The 18,476-nt window shown below is 36.5% G+C and overlaps 1 protein-coding gene across 1 annotated transcript in view; it reads left to right on the top strand.

The window, feature by feature from the left end:
• PHF10 (PHD finger protein 10) overlaps positions 1 to 18,476 on the top strand; it is a 25,348-nt gene that overhangs the window by 6,286 nt on the left and 586 nt on the right. Inside the window, exons 5-15 of the mRNA XM_026845984.1 lie at positions 2,591 to 2,697; positions 3,278 to 3,408; positions 4,200 to 4,283; positions 5,651 to 5,784; positions 5,897 to 6,046; positions 7,227 to 7,336; positions 8,851 to 9,004; positions 11,418 to 11,573; positions 16,339 to 16,447; positions 16,730 to 16,918; positions 18,366 to 18,453. Of these exons, the coding sequence (XP_026701785.1) occupies positions 2,591 to 2,697; positions 3,278 to 3,408; positions 4,200 to 4,283; positions 5,651 to 5,784; positions 5,897 to 6,046; positions 7,227 to 7,336; positions 8,851 to 9,004; positions 11,418 to 11,573; positions 16,339 to 16,447; positions 16,730 to 16,918; positions 18,366 to 18,451 (1,410 nt within the window). The 3' untranslated portion in view covers positions 18,452 to 18,453. The remainder of the gene's footprint in view (positions 1 to 2,590; positions 2,698 to 3,277; positions 3,409 to 4,199; positions 4,284 to 5,650; positions 5,785 to 5,896; positions 6,047 to 7,226; positions 7,337 to 8,850; positions 9,005 to 11,417; positions 11,574 to 16,338; positions 16,448 to 16,729; positions 16,919 to 18,365; positions 18,454 to 18,476) is intronic.

The raw sequence follows: 18,476 nt of genomic DNA, 5'->3' as shown, positions 1-18,476 counted from the left end.
GCCTCTTGGCGGGGAGTTGGCGCCCTCCGGCGCCCCGCGCCGAACTTTGGGTGCGGGGCTGGGGGAGGAGGGGGAGCGAGGCCCCGCCGGGTGCCCGGGGACCGTCCTCCTTCCTGAAAGTCCTTAGGCGCCTTCCCGGGCGCGGCGCGGCGGCTCGTTCCGGCAAAGTTTGGCTGGAGTGGCAGGCTCTTGCGCCAAGGCCGCCCGGACCGGACCCGCGCTTCCCCCGCGCTGCCTGAGCGGGTGGCACCGGGGGCGTGCTGCGGGTTCTGCACCCACGCTCGGGTGCACATTGGCAGTTACTTTTTGAAAGACATCTTGGTAATTTAGGCTTTCCGATTACATAATAGAGGATCGTTACGTAGATCTTATAATTGATAGACGTACCAGGAATTCGTAACGTAACCTCACTTTGTAAGGACTAGCAAGCGTTTTACGGAAACGTGAGTTTTTAAGGGAAGAATGGGCTGGGTTTGGCAATGTTTGACTTTCCATGTAAAGAAAGCCACAAGACAGACCCTAATTATCCTTTTTGGTACAGTAGCAGTGGTTGAACTACAGCATGTCTTACTGCACTGCAAATGTTTTCACTTTTTTCTGCAAAGCCCTCTGCAACAAACTCTCATTTCCTTGAATGTTTTAGTCTGTGAGCCTCTATGATTGAATTTGCTGAAGTTGTTAGCAAATAAGAATGCAAAGATGGAAATAGGGGGCATTCATCTCATGTAGTATAGGTGCTTATATTTTTTAACAGTATTAGATTTAATAAAAGAAAATCTCAAAGCGAAAGGAGAAACTGATGTGAGGCACTTTCTCTTGACTGTCAGGTTGAGATCTATCTTTTTAAAATGTTTGGAGTCTCTCGGTAGCTTGGCTCTGGCCCTGTTCATGTTTTTGTCTAATAGTTGAAAAAGGTTTCGAGTTCATTAATGTTCTGTGTGGGAAGTAGGGATGAAGTAGTGATGAGACTTATGTCACAAAATAGTATGATGATGTTTTGATCGGGGACTGCTACTTATTTTGTTTAATTGAGTTTATACAGGGTATTCTCAGCAATACTAGGCAGTAGTATTACTAGTAATGCTAGCGGAGATGCTGCTTTACCTGATTCTTTAAGCATAGCTGCATTAAGAAAGCCCAGTTTCATTACATTTGCTTTCCACTTTTTGTTACTGTATGATAGATATTGTTCTTGCGACTCTACAAGAAAGAACAAAAAAATTGTAGAGAATTGTGAAAAACATGAAATCAAAAATATAGGAGACAAATGCTTTTTCCCTGTGGCCTGTCTTGATTATAGTACTGTGAAATGTTATATAACAAAAGTAATATATTCTCATTTGTTGGAATCTTTTGTAATGGTATTTCAAGTGATACAGTATATAAAACATACTAGAATGAAAGGCATTAGTTGAGGGTAGTTCTTGTAATTGTTTAATAAGTAAGTATAATTGGGCTTGATCTATTTATTTCTGACAAGTTAATTATTCTTTCTTAAACTTTTCACAAAAGTTACGAAACGTGATTCTTTCGTATTACTCCACTTCAGAGTTATGATTACTTACAGAGCTGTCTTATTCTTGGCTCTACTACTGATGACAGTAGGCTATTCACTTGAACACTTCTGCGTTCTGTTTCTCTATAATCATGCAAAGGTGGTCACTAGTTGCTTTGAGAGTTGTTCGTGAGTAGGTAAGAGTTGTATAGCATTACTGGACAACAAAGCAGTGAAAAACGCAAAAGACCAACTGAATCATTGGTTTGCTAGATTTTATGTCACTCTTTCTGTTGCTGTTTTTTTTTTTTTTTTTTTTTCTCCTCTTCACCCTTTATTCCCTTTAAATACATCTCATGAAATCTGAATAGTGACATCTGTCAGTTAACTTCTAAACGTTCCTTTGTAGTAGCTTTGTTCTCTTCTGTATCTGTTGCAATACAACTTATTTTTTTCTTTTAATTTTTTCCCCACAAAAGACAAGTTTTTCTTACTTGCTGTAATTGTATATTTTTGTAAACTGTATACCATTACTTTTATATTAACTATGTCTGAAAACTCCTGTCTTGCTTTTGGTAATATTTTCCTTGATTTTTATAAGCATCAGTTCTCAGCAAGGGCTTGGTGTTCTTGCTCTGCCCTTGCTTTTGCTTTTGAGAGCTAGACTGATTAAGTGAATTAGTCTTGTCCCTGACTGTCACCAGTGAGGGATGTTTGCTGGGTCTGCAGCTGTATAGCCCTGCCAATGCCGTAGGTGGTTTACATCAAGAATTATGAACTTGGTGGTCAGAGCCACAGCTCTGTCTGTTCAGTCTGTTCAGTGCTCCACCTGTGCAACAGGTGAGAAATGACCCAGTTCACCCCCTGTGCCATTGTGTGTCATGCAGCTAGTTTATAGCAAAGAGTTACTTACTATGTAAACTGTCCTATCAGTTTTTGTAAAGAGTGTGCTTTCTTGTGCTTTTTTTGTAAAGAGAGTGCTCAGTAGTTCAGGTACGTTTAAATTGTTGATCGCCTTGCAGTATTTTTTTATGCTTTACATTATCTGCTGAATACTCCTAATTTTTAAAACATTAATCTTCATTTTCATTTCAGGATGACACAGAAGAAAACTCCAATGATGGCAGCCAGCCATCCAAAAGACGACGTATGGGCTCAGGGGACAGTTCTAGGAGCTGTGAAACTTCTAGTCAAGACCTTGGGTAATACCATTTTTGACAGTTGACACTTTCTCTAGTCTTACTAGAGAGACAGAGACACTCTCTGCTAGTCTTACTGTATTGTTCAATATGGTTAAGTATTAGCTCTTCTTTCTTTGCTTGTGTATTCTTCATATATCTTTCTGGATTGGGGCAATGTCCCATGAGTATCTAGCTGTCTTTTTCTCTCAGCACATTTTAAGACATTTTATTTTAAAATGACACAAAATGTGCTGCAACTAATTTACAATCAGAAGCACAGCTTACTTGTTTTTAAAACATTACATATTGTTTGAATTAGTTTTGACGCTGTAGTACCTGCTTTTCCTGGTGTCCTGCCTGCTATCATGCATATCCCTTTCTTCATGTTCTGTCCCTCAGCATATTATTTAATGCTGGTTTGAAGAAATATATGTGAGGTGGGGTGTAACAAGGTGACTCTGAAATGGGTTAAGAGGATGCAGTCTTGTAAAGTGCTTGTACAACTTATTAAATATTGTTTATTGACATATAAATTGGAATTTGAATTTCTAGAAATGTTCCTTCTTCGGGATTCTTTCATTTGTTCTAACATTGTTCTTAGATACAGCTATTTTCCTGCTGAAAACTTGATAGAATACAAGTGGCCGCCAGATGAAACAGGAGAGTACTATATGCTTCAGGAGCAAGTCAGTGAATATTTGGGTGTGACTTCCTTTAAAAGAAAATATCCAGGTATTTATTTTTAAAGGTTTTCTTCTAAAAATCTTTGTCTTCATGTAGTTTGGATGTAATCTGCATCTCTTTGACTATAGTGTGAGCCAACTGAGTAAAAAAAGACTCTGGCAAAGGCAAGCCTGAATTATGTATGTTGTACTTTACATTTTTGTTACTGGCGTATTGAAAACGTATCCTATGGTTTTCAAAGCAGCTTAAGACTTTGTGTTACTGCTACTGAAAATCTGTCAACAGGTCTGATTTGGGGGTTAGATCAGCAAGTACCTTTTGAAAATTGACCTGAATTTTATTTTTAAGTGTTTTGTTGGTGATTTTTTTATTATATAGCTATATTTCTATATTCTTTGTCCCTGAATTGGGGCAACATTTCTATGCTGTGGAAGAATTTTAAAAAATGAATTGGGGAGGTTCTAGGATTTGAGCCTTCATTATTCAGAATTGTCAAATCTGGTTCTTCTGTCACAGAATTTATTTTTAAAAGGCACATTAAAAGAAAAAAATAATGTACCTTCAGTGCTTGATAGTGCTTTCTGCATCTGAGCTTATATATCAAGTTTCTTCAGTATTTCTGTAAATCATAACTACAGACAGAGTATTCAGAAAAACTGACCATGTCCCTACAGTGTATATTAAAATTAATTTATAAAATTACCATGTTTGTAAGAATAGTAAAATAATACAGACTCTCACTAACTGGAAATACAATTGTCAAAATACTTTGACACTGTTTATGGGGGAGTTTGCGTAACGGCACACGTTTTTATTGCTTGTTTTTGTTTTCTTTGGAGATTTAGAAAGACGAGATCTATCTCACAAGGAGAAACTCTACCTCAGAGAACTAAATGTCATCACGGAGACTCAGTGCACACTAGGTAAGGAAACAAATTGTTAGATTCCTTGTTAAATTATTAAAAACATGACATACTGAAAATGTGATTCAGTTTGATAGAGAATTGCATCAGTCTCAACTGAAAACATACATTCTGAAATGAAAACCAGTTTATTATTAATTTGTGTAAATTAACTGTGAGGTATGAGTATTCCAGATTTGTTGTAAAAAAAAAAAAAAAATTGGGGATCTTTTCTAATTACTTAGCAAAATCCCTTCTATGTTGTAAATTAACTTTTAGAACCTTCTTCTAGAAAAGAGAACATAATTTTTCAAATTAAAATGTACATCAGTCTTGTGCAAGTTAGAACTCAACAAACAGTGTATCTGACTGAGTTTAAATTTTTAGAACTTAGAAGGGTGTGTACTAAAGCACTTTAATGTACTTGAAATGGAATGATGTAATTGATGTGACTTGTATTGAAAGAGCTCGAAGTATGTTTTTTTTCTTCCTCTCGTAACATGTAACTTGTAACATGTTGGAGATTTAAATGATTCCTGTTGCATTTTTTCATGTACATTCTGGGTCTGTGTAAATGTAATGTCATTTTATATGCTAACAATTTTTGGTATACCACTTTTACTTCTCACCTGTCAGCACTCTTGACTATTTTTTTAAACTTAAATATGTGGGAGAAGACAGTACCTAATTTTTATCAATAGAAGCAAAATGCCATATTCTGCCTCATATATTCATTAGATATGTGTGCTGAGTTAACTGTCCGTATTTTTTGAGGTTATATTTATTATCAGTGGTAGTAATATAAATCAGCCTCCATTCTGTTGTCAGTGTTTGGAGATTAGTTGTGTTGAAACCTTTAAAGAAGGAGTTGTGCATTGAAGCTGCAAATGGAGGCAGTCTGACTTCTGGACTTCAAATGCTTTAATTATGAGTCAGGAGTCTGTGTGCAGTTTGCTGCTCTTAATTGCCCTCACAGTGATTCTTTATTGATTTGTATAGGGAGGCTATGTAAACCTTGTAATTTCAGTTAAGTTTCTGCAAGTTAATGAAACTAACACTTCACTAATATTGGAAACTGAAACTGACAGTTCACCAGGTACCCTTTAGAACAAGGGTTCTGCCTCACAGGGGAGTTTTGTAGGTGGCTGAGTTAATGTGAAGGGGTCTGTAGCTGTAAGGAAGAAGTGAGACTTGCCTCCTTGGGTAGAAGCAAACTCATCAGCCTTGAAAGTTAAACAACACAAGTTCACTTCTATTTGAGAGAGAAGCATTGTGCACAGCAGGTTGTTGTCTTCAGCTGCTCAAAAACTTGAGTTGATCATTCGGGATATAAACAATCCACAGTTAATTTAGCCAGATAGCATCATTATTGCTTTTATCTATTTTAGGTCTAACAGCTTTGCGTAGTGATGAAGTAATTGATCTTATGATTAAAGAATACCCTGCCAAACATGCTGAGTATTCCGTTATACTGCAAGAGAAAGAACGTCAGCGAATAACAGATCATTATAAAGAGTACTCTGTAAGTAACTAGCATATAAGTGAACGAGATCTGTAACATGGAGTATAAGAAAAGGCTGTTCTCAAACTGATAGTGAAATGTATGTGAATTAATAAAATTGTTTTTGTTTCAGCAAATGCAGCAGCAGAATACACAAAAAGTAGAAGCCAGTAAAGTTCCAGAATATATAAAAAAGGCTGCCAAGAAAGCTGCAGAATTCAACAGCAATTTAAACCGAGAGCGGATGGAAGAAAGAAGAGCCTATTTCGATCTACAGACACATGTAGGCAGATTTAAATTTCTTATCAATGTCAGTAGGTAGCTCCTTGCTTGTTTTAGTAAAGTTGGTTTTGGTACCATTTTAACTATTTTATTGTCAAAAGTTTTGATTAGTCTTGTTTCAGTCATGTGGAGACTTAAACAATTTTGCTGTTAAATGAGTAATACTGGTAAAAATAATAATAATATCAAATATCTTTAATGTGAAAACATATTTTAACTTGAAAATACCTGTCTTAGGAAGCATTAAAAATTGCAGTGCTACTTCATTCTAATGTCTTTAATCTGCTGGTAGTAGCATAAAGCTAAGAGGGATTTAGGTTAAGAAGCTTCTGTTGCTATTATGTCTATTCACATAAATGCCTGATTCTTTTCTGGAATACCTCCAAAATTTTGCATGAGCAATAACTAGAGTAAAAAAGTAAACTATCCTCTAAAAGAGTGCTGCCTGTCAGTGTTACACCCTTGGTTTTCTTTGGTGTTACATTATTTTTATTAGATATATTTCATGCTTCTATGCTTGATTTAAAAAAAAAAAGCAGCATTTTGGAGCAGGACTATTCTACTTGTGCAAAGACAGGAAAGCAAAAATTTTCTCTATACAAATTATTATGTGACAGTCTATTATGGAGAGTTTACATTTTTCTGGTATTGATGCATGTTAGAGGCAAGGTAGTAGATAATTGGTTTTATTTCTTTCTAAGGGAAAGAGTGCTTCTGTATAAGTTTCTCCTTTCCATATATTTGTATTATTAAATGGGGTTTTTTTTTATAGTTCAGTCTGGTTTCAGAATTGCATGGACATGTTCTTGCTACCCTCTACCAGTATGGACCAACAATGATAATTCATGCTAAAGATGCCAGTCACAAAAGTCAATGTTTACGGTTTCGATTGTTAGATTTTAACTTTTAAATTATTTTACATAATATACTGTTAGAAGTAGTCTTACTTAATACTCAGTTCACTGGCTGCTTAGTGATTAGACTTAATTGATAATACTATTTTGTGAGTGGGGTCTCTTACTGTCTTAATTATTTGGATTACTCAAGGGAGAACTCGGGTGGCTGTTTCCAACCTAATAAAACTGGCTTGTGAAAAAATATTTGGGAGGGTAGATGGTGAGGAGGGATCAAAAGTTTGTACGTGAAACAAAAATGTAATTATTTTGTATAAAACAATACAGATTATCCAGGTGCCTCAAGGAAAATACAAAATCTTGCCTACAGAGAGAACAAAGGTTAGTCCTTATCCAGTGGCTCTCATACCCGGCCAGTTCCAGGAGTACTACAAAAGGTATTTTAAAAGCTTCCCAACTCCTGATTCTGTTGCACTGATCTACTTTTCTGCTTCTAACAGATGGAAAACATTTCAGTGTGTTTTGAAATCATTTTATGTTTGAGACTTGCTAGTCTAATGGATGCATAGCACGACAGCTTTTGTCAACAAAACAGTACTGGCTGCAAGAGTACTGTTGCTACTGATGTACTGCTGTGCCTGAGATTTGGCCTGCTCAGATATTTACTGTGGTAAAAGGAGACGTTGATTCCACTCCTGCCACCCTCATGTGTTTACTTATCATCTGCCTCTGCATGTGTGCTAAGATTAATGTTGCTATATCATGGTGTTGTAATGCTGGCTTGTGATCACGTGTTTTCTGTGTGACATTCTAACTGTCCTTTGTTAAATTTTTAGAAAGCTTTTATTTTTAAAAAAAAAAATGGATTGGTCTTGTGGGCCAAGTTTAATGTTGGATTTGTAAGAGAGAAAGGTGTTGCTAGTCCGTTCTTTGTATTTCATGAAAAATGTGTACTTGACTGTCTATACACATTCAAGACTTTACCAGTGACATGCTCCCATTTGACAAATACATACTGATTTGAAAATTGTTGCCTAAGCCTTATTATCTGTACAACAGAGATGGTACTCATCCTATATATGCACAGTTTTCTTTAGAGAAGGCCTTTATCTGCATATGCCTTGCTCATTCCAGTGTGTGTGCGTACAGCCCACCCCAAATTCGCATGTTACAGGACATTCTTGAATGACTTCAATTTTATTACATTAATTGAATTAAAAATGCTAGATATCTTGTTTATTTTGCACTTATAAGCTGCAAGTGAAGCTGCTCATCCTTCTTAATGAAGGACACAACCTTTCAAAATAATATTCTATTCCTTACCATGCTTGTCCTTAACAGTAAGAAGACTTACACTTTGTTCTTAGTATTTAAGGTTTAGAGAAAAAAAAAAAAAGGGTAGATCACACATGTTAAGCTCTATCTGTCTATAAGCAATGTGATTATATCTTCACATTCTTCTGGAATTATATTTTAATATGCATTTTTTGTTCTCCTTCAGTAATCAAGGAACTCAGAGCTGTATTCTTTACTTACTTTGCTTTGGACCCTAACTGTGTGCCCTGGGTTAGAATTGTTGTACACAAGCTATGCGGGGCACTGTACATTTATAAACAAAGTGTATAGGCTGCTGCGCTACGTAATAATGTGGATTGGTTAAAAATTTTTCAGGATTCTGTGGCCTCTTATGAAGATGTACGTTTGGAACATTGCAAATACACTCCTCCTGTGTTCCATGAATACTTGCTATACAAAGAAAACAGTTACTAGGTGGTATCACATTTGGGAGGAGAAATTAGTATGTTTCCTATGTTTTCAGAACTGCATGTTTGTATGTGCCTGCCTGAAAAAAAGGGAGCTTTTACTTTTTCCTCATTGAAGTCCTTGTATGCTGTGTGACTTAATATTTATGCATAAAGTACATATGCATTTATTTATTTATTAATTTTAGATACTCTCCAGATGAACTTCGTTACTTGCCATTAAACACAGCTCTTTATGAACCTCCTTTGGATCCAGAGCTACCTGCGTTAGACAGTGATGGAGATTCAGATGATGCAGATGAAGGGCGAGGTGATGAAAAACGGAAAACCAAAGGCAATTCGGTGAGACAAATTGAAAATATTCTTCAACAAAAAACCTCTTTCCCTTCACTTTTGTTAGTTTCATTAGTTTCTTAGTAAAAACTTTAACATTTGCGAAATGAAGGAGAATCATAAAGTGTACTCCTTTTTTTAGTGTTTTCTCTTTAATTTTGTAACACTGCTCTTCAGCTTTCCATTTTGATCCATTTTTAAAGTAAATCAATCAAATATTTGAAATTTCAGGCCTGTTCCTTCTTTTTAAAGAAATCTTGAAGAATCTTCCCAACCACAGCTCTTCATTATGCCCTTTTCCCCAAGGAGAAGTTGCTAGCATTTCTGAGGGGAAGGAACATCGTAGTTCAGGTCACAGCATATTTTGCTACTTAAGTCCCACAGAATCTGTCACTAAAGCAAAGGTGTTGATAGCCTGATAACTTTGTGACATAGAACAGGAAGTACTCAATACAGAGACACTTTATTCCAATTTGAAGAGAAGGGAAAAAGCACTGGTTTTTTTTTGCTTTACAATACATCTTTAAAAAGATGGTTATGTTCACTCTATGCAAACACAAAGTTAACTGTTACTGAAAGTTAAGGGAAACTTTTACATACCTACCTTGACAGTGGTTTAAGTGTTCAGGAGCAGCTGAGCTTCAGATGAGCTGCCTGAGTACAACTGAACCACTGGTCTATTGGTGTAGTTAGTATGGTGACAACCAGTTTCCAGAAATTTAACCCTAATTTTAAGAGAAATAGAATGTAAAATCACAGGTGCATTTAACATTTCCTAGTTCAGTTGACAAACGAGTTAGATGGTGGATATATGTAATGCTGAATTTTGACATGTAAGTATTTATTTTGTTTGAATATTCATAAGATACTCATAACTGAAGACAAAAGGATGGGGTCAGCTTGTAGGTTAACAAGGGAGAGATAGCTGTTAGTACACCCTTTCTGCTTGCATTTTTTTGAGAAAACGAAATAATGTAAATTTACTGTGCTAAATGTTATTTCCATTTAATCACGCTCCAGCTTTTTTACAGTTGGTCTTTAACCATTTCTTCCCAGTTCCCTTTTCCACTGACTTCCATTCCCTGTAATGGTAAAGTAACTGGACCAAGCAGACTATCCTTTAATTTTTCACAGAAATTCAGAAGTCTTTGGTGACAGATTGCAGAAGGGAAGATGTCATTGTGTTGGAAAAGCGTAGGGAAAATTTAAAATGAGAGTCCTGTGCAGTGGGTTTGGCTATGGGAACAGGGATTCTTTGCTACTCATTGGGGCATATTGTTAGGGGAAAAATAACCGTTGAACGTGGAGTTGGACAGTTGTCAGGCCTCTTTCCCTTAGTTTTGGGCTACCTACCATTCATCAGATCTCCCTGGTGATTCCTCCAGTATCCTTTATGCTTCTTCCTTTTTCACTCTCTCCATTGTTGGAGACAGGTAGCAATTTTCCTGTTAGTGTTTTTATGGGCCTGTCCTAAATAACCCTTCTCCTAAAATAGCGGTGAAACATACCATTTCTTGTTGCTGCATAGTTTGCTTTGCTTTTGTGTTATACTCCTCCCTTTGCCCTGTGTGTTTTATCTGTTTTGATTTCAGGCTCTGGGCATAGGCTGATAACTATTATGTTTGTATAGAGTGCCTTTCACTGTAGGGCATTGTTGTTATTTGGCCTTTTGATTTTTATTGTAATAAATGTGATTAATTGTATCGCTTTCTTCTGGAGCTTCTGGAGGCCTTTATTAACACTTTCCTGAGAAAAATCTTGAGCTGCTGTTTTTAATTATGCTTATGTTGATCTCTCACCCTCTTTGAACCTCTTCCCTCTTTCTTGCCTTGTCATTCGTCAAAAAAAAAGAAAAAAGCTTTAACTGCAGCATAAATTCTGCTGTTTGGTTCTGTATTAAATATTGAAGTGTGTTTTGCCTTTGATGGCATTCTTCTGCTGCAATCCAAATTAAATATTTAGATTGCTCCTGGTGAAAACAGTAGATGAGGGTGGCAGAAAAAACCTTCACATGTTTAATTCAAGGAAGTACTATCTGGTAGGACACTAAATGCGTGGCAAGGGCACTTTTAACTTTTTGCTGGCCCTCTGCTTTGTAAACGTCTTTATAGTTGCATATAGTGAATTTCTTGCTGACTTGTAAAGGAAAATGGTTCAAAGAATCATGCTGTTGTGCTCCCCACTCTGGTATCAAGACAAACTGGAAAACATGACTGCAATTGCTGATGCCAGTCTCTTAGCATGAGGAAAAAGAAGATAATGAAGGTTATGAACAAAGGTGTTCTAGATTGTGATGTACCCCATGCTTTTGCAGGAGGAAGGATGTATCCTTCTCTTACCTTAGCTGGCTCTAAGGGGCATAGGAAAGACTTGTCTGTCTATCCAAAAAATAAAAAATATAGCTATGGTATTTTTATTATAGGACAATTCATCTGGCAATGTATCTGAAGGTGATTGCGCCACAGACAACCAGGAGGATTCTTTTCAGGGAAGACAAAAAACAAGAGACAAAAGTGCTACTCCAAGAAAAGATGGTTCCAAACGTTCTGTATTATCCAAATCAGTTCCTGGGTACAAGGTAGAAGAAAAAAGCCCCTGACTGAACTTTACTGACAAGCCTCTCCCTGAAATACTTGGGTTTTTAATAATATGGAACTTCTGCTTGCTGTACTTCACTAGCTGCTCTCCTGTTGTGTGCTCCATCTGTTTGCTTCCTTACTTCCTTTTTGCTTTTATTTCATGTGGGGCTTTCCTTTACCCTAGCTATACACTGGCCTCTGTTTCTGTTGAATTCTTGGATTTCCAGGCAGTAACACCAGAAAAATACATTATGGTTTTATCATTGGAACTCTACATCTTTCTATCTGCCTTAACACAGCAGTCAGAACTGCCAGTTCAAAACTAGCTTTCAGAATCCATTATTTTTTTTTTGTACTATTTAGTGTGGCAGCATACCAAGAGATCAGTGCTGTAAAGTGCAGCTGTGTGGCGGAACATATTGTAATGATGTTCATTTTAAATACAGCCTTTCATCCTGAAATGTTATGATGTATAGGTTGGAAGGCAAGAAGCTTACTGCATTTGTACAGGCAACACTACATAACCACTTTAACAGTATATGGAAAATAGCTTTTTATGTAGTTCATACTATGTAGAAATGTTTGTGGGCAAATGCTTTTATTCAAGCTAAAAACTTGGTGAGGATGTTAAAACATTTCAGCTGTTAAGCAGTGATTGCCAAACCGAAGACCCAAATCTTCAGTATTACTGTATAATAATTTCAAAAATTAAGATAAAAATAAGATTAAAATACTTTTCAGAAGAAATGGGAATTGACATGCATTATTTATGTGGTGTTATTCTGCATACTAACAGAGGATCTGAATATAATGTAACACTTCTAAAGCACATTATTACCTAGTCCCATTCCACTGAAAAGAATGAGAATTTTACATTGACTTATGTGGCAGCAGGAACAGACCCATAAAGAGGGAAAACACTACATTCAGATAGGGCTTAGTATATAACAATCAGGAATGCTTGTGAAGAGAGGTTATGGAAAAAGGAAGACCTTTGTCAGTGACTAGATCGTACATACTGAGAAAATGTCTCAGCAAAAGTGAGCTGTTGATGGCTTGCATTTTTTATATTCATAAATACTTGCTACCTGTATTTACCAAGTTAATAGTAAATAAACTATAACTTATGTTAAGAAGTAATTTCCAGCAAGAATTGGACAGTTTTGATAAATTTTCTCTACATACAGTATCTGTACAAGTTCATAACAGATAGCAGGTTCCAGTTGCGTTTTCTGTTTTCAGGAACTTACTAAGAAATATGCAAACTATGGAGATTTAGACTGTGGTACCATATGTATATTTTTTTATATGTAACTTTGCAAATTGTTGTAGACACAGAATGCATACTAATATTCCCATGAACACGAAATCCAAAGATGGAGTTTGAAATCTTTTTTTTAGCTTTGTTTAACTTGACTTTAGAGATCGTGTGCCACTGGTTTACAGTTTAACTTAGCTATGAGATGTCCGAGTGTTTTCGTAGTCCAATCTATTGAATGGCCCTATGAATGCATAGAGAGAGAGCTGATGGAGCAGAACTTTCTGCCAAGTTCTGAAATTCTAACTGTAGAATGGTAGTCTACAGCATTGCATTTTGAAAATGGATTCCCATAGCAATTACTTACTGGTTCAGAATCAGATATTGTGTTAGTTACAAGGTATTACTCTAAATTTACAGTGCCACATCTTTACAATGTCAGCGTACCCTGCCTGCATCAGCCATCAGGCCGTTGATAAGTCACAGGTGGTGATGTTGTGTTGAGAAGGTGAGAGGATTGGCTTTCTTGTTTGTGGGAACGTTTAAACGCTTTCAGTAAACCCAATAACACAAGTGGTTTTAACTGGTAAGATGGAAAGGTTCTTGTTCGTTAGTCTATAAAAACACCAGATAATGATATACCATATGTGCCTAAATGGTAAGGCACTTTGAGCTGAAGGCTTAACTGATTTAAAATGTTGTCCCTGTGAATTCCAAATCTTTGTAATACTTTTGTTCTGTATTATTCTCTAATATTTGACTATTTTTCTAGGACAGTAATCTTTTGGTTACATGTAGTTAAAACTGAAGGATAATTGCTATGGCATCAACATGCAAATGTATAGTTATAGCCACATTATGAGTATTACGGGATTCACACATTTCCGCTGAGTTATTTTTGAGTAAAAGAAATAATGTATTTTATATGGAGCCATTTTTATTGTCAGTTCTTTAACAAAGAACAATTAGCGTGTTTTACATTTTGTCATGTTACAAGTAGCAAGTCTTTGTTGCTGCAGGACTGGCTACTACAGTTGCACACACAGGGTACTGTTAGAAAGTACAGGAGATTTTTTTGCACATAAAACTGAAATGTATTGAGAAACTATATTTTACAACACTTGTGTTTCAGATCACTATATGGAAATGGAACGCTTTGCATTCAGAATAGGACCTGATAAAAATGGTGTAGTTGGAATGCTTACTTTGAGAGCTGCAGCACAGCAGCATGGAAGTGCAGACTTACAGAGCAGGCAGTCATTGTTTTGACCCTGCATTCATTTTCTCTCCATTCCTCATGCCAATAAGATGAGGGTGTAAAAAGCAAAATTTACTCTAATCAGATGGGATATTGTGACTTCCCATTTGGATTTGATAGACCCTTTTCATAGCATTTCTAAAAGCCATTTATGGTGGTAGAACTTGAACTGATTTGAAATGTGAATAGTCTTGCTTTTTTTTTTTTTTTTTCATTTTTGTAAAAATACTTCCATACTGTTGGAACTTTATTATTAATATGCTGTGATTCTCACCCCCCCAGCATGCACGATTTCTAATGAACACAATTTAGTGAGATGAGACTAGATGGAAGCATTGTTAATAAATGCATCTATATCCATGTCTAACTTTAGAGTTATGTATAGCAGAGTGTTAACCACACATACCCTAAGGCAGATACGCTCACCGAGAAGCAGCTCACTTTAGTTTTGCTGGAGGACCAGGGAGTATGTATGCTGCTGTACATTAAAGGCAGTAAACCACAAATCCATAACAAACTATGTCTGATAGAAAAGTGCACTTGCTATTCTAGAAAGGCTTGATTTACTTAGAAATAGATAAAAACACAATTTAAAAAAAAAAAAAAAAGTTAGAATGTAGCCTAAACAACGGAAGGGTAAATGCTGCAACACTGACGAGGTTTAAGCATGTGCCACTTTTGTTGGGAGGAGCAGGGTATAAAAGTATACATGTAGGACACCTAGTATAGTTAACAGTAAAAGAGTTTGTGTGGTTTTGCTTTCATTATATTTATTATTTTGTAGAGATGTTTGTGAATGTTAGACTTATCGTTTTATTATATTTATGTATAAAACAGGTTGATTCCGCTTTTTTAAAATAAATAAGCAAAAAAAAAGTCTTTATGAATGCCTCTGTCATCTTTTGAAGGAAGTTACCTATAAACATCTGGTACGGCGTTTTCTTTTCTGAAATAAATTCTTTAGACCAGACAATTTGAAGCAGACTGTAGCCATGTTTTAACTTAAAAAGCAGATTGAAGACTTGAGAAAACTTTAAGCAACACATCCTGACTACCCTAAAAAGGAGTTATTAATTATCTTGATAGGTGGTAGAAAAAACTGGCTGGGGAAGTAGACAAACTTAAAGATAAGTTGTATTGCACAAGTTCTCAGTAATTTTTATTTTTTTATATATATATAAAATGTAGTTCTGTTTTCACTTTTTAAATTTATTTTAAAATTAAACTTAATTCTTCTTGCCACATGGGTTGGTAGTTGACTGGGATTCTTTTTGTTTCCTACAAGCCATTTAGTTCCTTAGAAAACAAGGATATGCCTTGAACTCCCATTACTAGCTGCATCTTTGCAGCAACATTTTTTTTAACACTCTTGTACTGGTCAGTTTAACACCAGTGAGTACTCTATTAATTTTAAACCATATTTCTCACTAATTTCATTATACATGGTTGAAGCTCAAGAATGTAACTACTGAAGTGCTTCTGAAGTTCTTAAAACTTTACTTCTTCCTTGGTTCTCGCTGGAATATAACTGTGTTGGTGCCTCTCTTGGGTTGGGACACAGCATACACACGCAAATATTACTCACTGTAAGAGTCTGCTATTTCTCTCTTACCTTTCAAATGGATCTCATGGACCCAGATACACTCCAGGTGATCACTTAGATGATGAATATAAAACTGTAGTTAAATGCAAGGGTATGTATTTCTTACAGCGATTGTGACTGGATACAAGAAAGCATGGTAAAATATAGCCATGTACAGCCTAGCTAACCAAATATTTTGAAACTAAAGATATAAAAATCAAGTTTTTTGCTTTTATAATTGATTTTCGGTATTAAGGACAAATGTCATGCAAATGGAAAACTGTATTTAATTTCTTACCTAAACAGGAAATCTGCATGAAGATTCATAAAGAAGTATATTGAAAAAACACTGACTTTTAATGTCGGGTGACTTTTAATTTACACTGAGGGGAATATTAGCTTTGAATTCATAGAAAGAAGCAAATACATACTTTTGCTCCAATTTGGTTTACGTGTAACTCACTATGTGTCAAATGCAAAATTTTATGCAGTTAATCTACAGTTTTTTTCAGTGCTGCTGCTTGTCAGGTATGGTCATATGTTTTAAGGTTCACACATCATAACAGATAGTTCATTAATTTTAAGAGTTAAGGAGATATATGACATTTCCGTTTAAGCCTGTAAATTCTTCTGGAATGAATTTATAGCCCTCTTCTACCCTTCCAGCCAAAGGTCATTCCAAATGCTATATGTGGAATTTGTCTGAAGGGTAAGGAGTCCAACAAGAAAGGAAAAGCTGAAGCTCTTATACATTGCTCCCAGTGTGACAACAGTGGTGAGTATCTGCATACACTAGGCAGATTCCTAAGGGAGTTTGTCTGACAGATCATTATGTGGAAATATTTAGTGTACTACACTTGTGTACCAACAGTTAGGTTGCCTTTTCTGTCCTTCATTAAGTCCATCTCTATTTAATGTTACATGTAGTAGCACATTCAGTGCACTGTGGGATCTCGTCAGGAGGTGAGCTAAACTTCAGCTTCTGTAAAAGCAAACAGTTTAACTAACTTTAAACTTCATTTCAGACATAAAAGTAATAATATTGGTTTTAATCTAGGCCACCCTTCTTGCCTTGATATGACCCCGGAGCTTGTTGCTATGATTAAGACTTACCCTTGGCAATGTATGGAGTGTAAAACGTGCATTATATGTGGGCAGCCTCACCATGAAGAAGAAATGATGTTCTGTGATGTATGTGACCGTGGTTATCACACTTTTTGTGTGGGGCTTGACGCTATCCCTTCAGGTAATAAAGTCAGAGTTAATTTTTCCCTTCCCACCTCCTCTGAGTCCTGGCTTTCTCTGTCAGAATTAATGTATGCATTGCTCTCGAAAGAATAGTTTAAAACAAGTGTGAAGGGTAGGAGTAAGAAATATAGTAGGAAAGCATTCACGCTGTAGGGCCCCATTTTTAAAATAAGCTTTATTTCTCTCTATTTGGTTGTGCAGAGTTTAACCTCCCAATTCCTGTATAGGAAATAAAATTGGCTTTTACAACAGAATCTGAACAGGCTCACTCAGAACTAGGTGGATTTTCTTTTCCACATCCACAGAATACTGAGAATAATTACCTCTTTTCATAAAAGAAACCTGTAAAGAGGCTGTATTGCTGAATATTGCTGGAATATAGCTTTCACATTAATAAAGTGTTCGTGCTATTATTTCAGTTTCTAAATTAAAAAGTATGCTCAGTTTAATATTTGTAAATGCCTTTTTAAACACCTTCCTTCCCCTTTTTTTCTTAAACATCAAAGCTGGAAGTAAAGTGCCTTGGTGTCAGGCAGCCTGCACCTTTAAATTACCTGGTCACTTGTATCACCTGGCCAACTCATGATAATATAAAGCAAATAACTGCTAGTGCTGTTGCTTTTCATGTAATACTAAATCCATGCTAAGCAAGTTCATGAGTAAGTATTCAGAGGTCACGTGTTCTGCAGTGACTGTATTCCCTCTAACTGCAGTACTTCAGAGATACTGTTCATTCCCATTTGGGGAAGTGCTGGTGCTAGCTGTCACTTTAGTACAGGTTCTGTGGCAGACTTAGCTTTCAGGCTGACCTAAGGACAGAATCTAAACAAAATAGATTATATGCCTACAAAACCATTAAATTACCAAAGTAGCCTTTATGTTTCCAGCTGTTGTAATATAAGCAGTTAAATGCTTCTCCTCTTTGCTCAACCCTTTATTGTTCCCTCAATAAATGTGTTTTAGTGCAAGGTCTGGTGATGGGACCTCTGGCAGCAGTTTAATCTGTGCTGCCTGACTGCACGGAAATAACGGACACTGCTCTGGGGAACAGGACCCTGTACCTGTGGCAGAAGAGCTCTTCATTTCTGCTCTGAGTAACTGCCCATAACCTAAAGCTGGCATCATTCATGTGAAAATGTAACTTGCAAACTCCAGCATTGTTTCCCATAACCACCTCCTTAGCAGTGCTGGCAGTTCCTGAGGTCCGTAAGGGTTAGTGTAGCCAGCGGTTACATGTAAGGAGTCTGCAAGAGGGGGTGAATTTTATATGCTGCTTTCCATACCTTTTAGAAAAGATGCCTACATTTTCAAGAAAAGCACGGGTTGTTTACATTAAAAGAAGTACTGCAAATAGATGAGCGCCTATTAGAATGGTGAAAGCTGCCTAACTAGGTGAGTGAGTAGCAAAGTTAGTTTCCCAATAATTGATAACTTTCTTTTCTTAGGTCGCTGGATTTGTGATTGTTGTCAGAAAGACCCTCCCGTACCCAGAAGAGGAGGAAGAAGGGGGAAAAACAGCAAGGAGGGCTAACCCCCCCCCCCCCAAATTGCTGTCC

The sequence above is a fragment of the Athene cunicularia genome (genome assembly GCF_003259725.1).
Source record: "Athene cunicularia isolate RWA chromosome 3 unlocalized genomic scaffold, athCun1 chr3_part1, whole genome shotgun sequence".
Lineage (NCBI taxonomy): Eukaryota > Metazoa > Chordata > Aves > Strigiformes > Strigidae > Athene > Athene cunicularia.
This window is presented reverse-complemented; position numbering and strand designations above follow the sequence as displayed.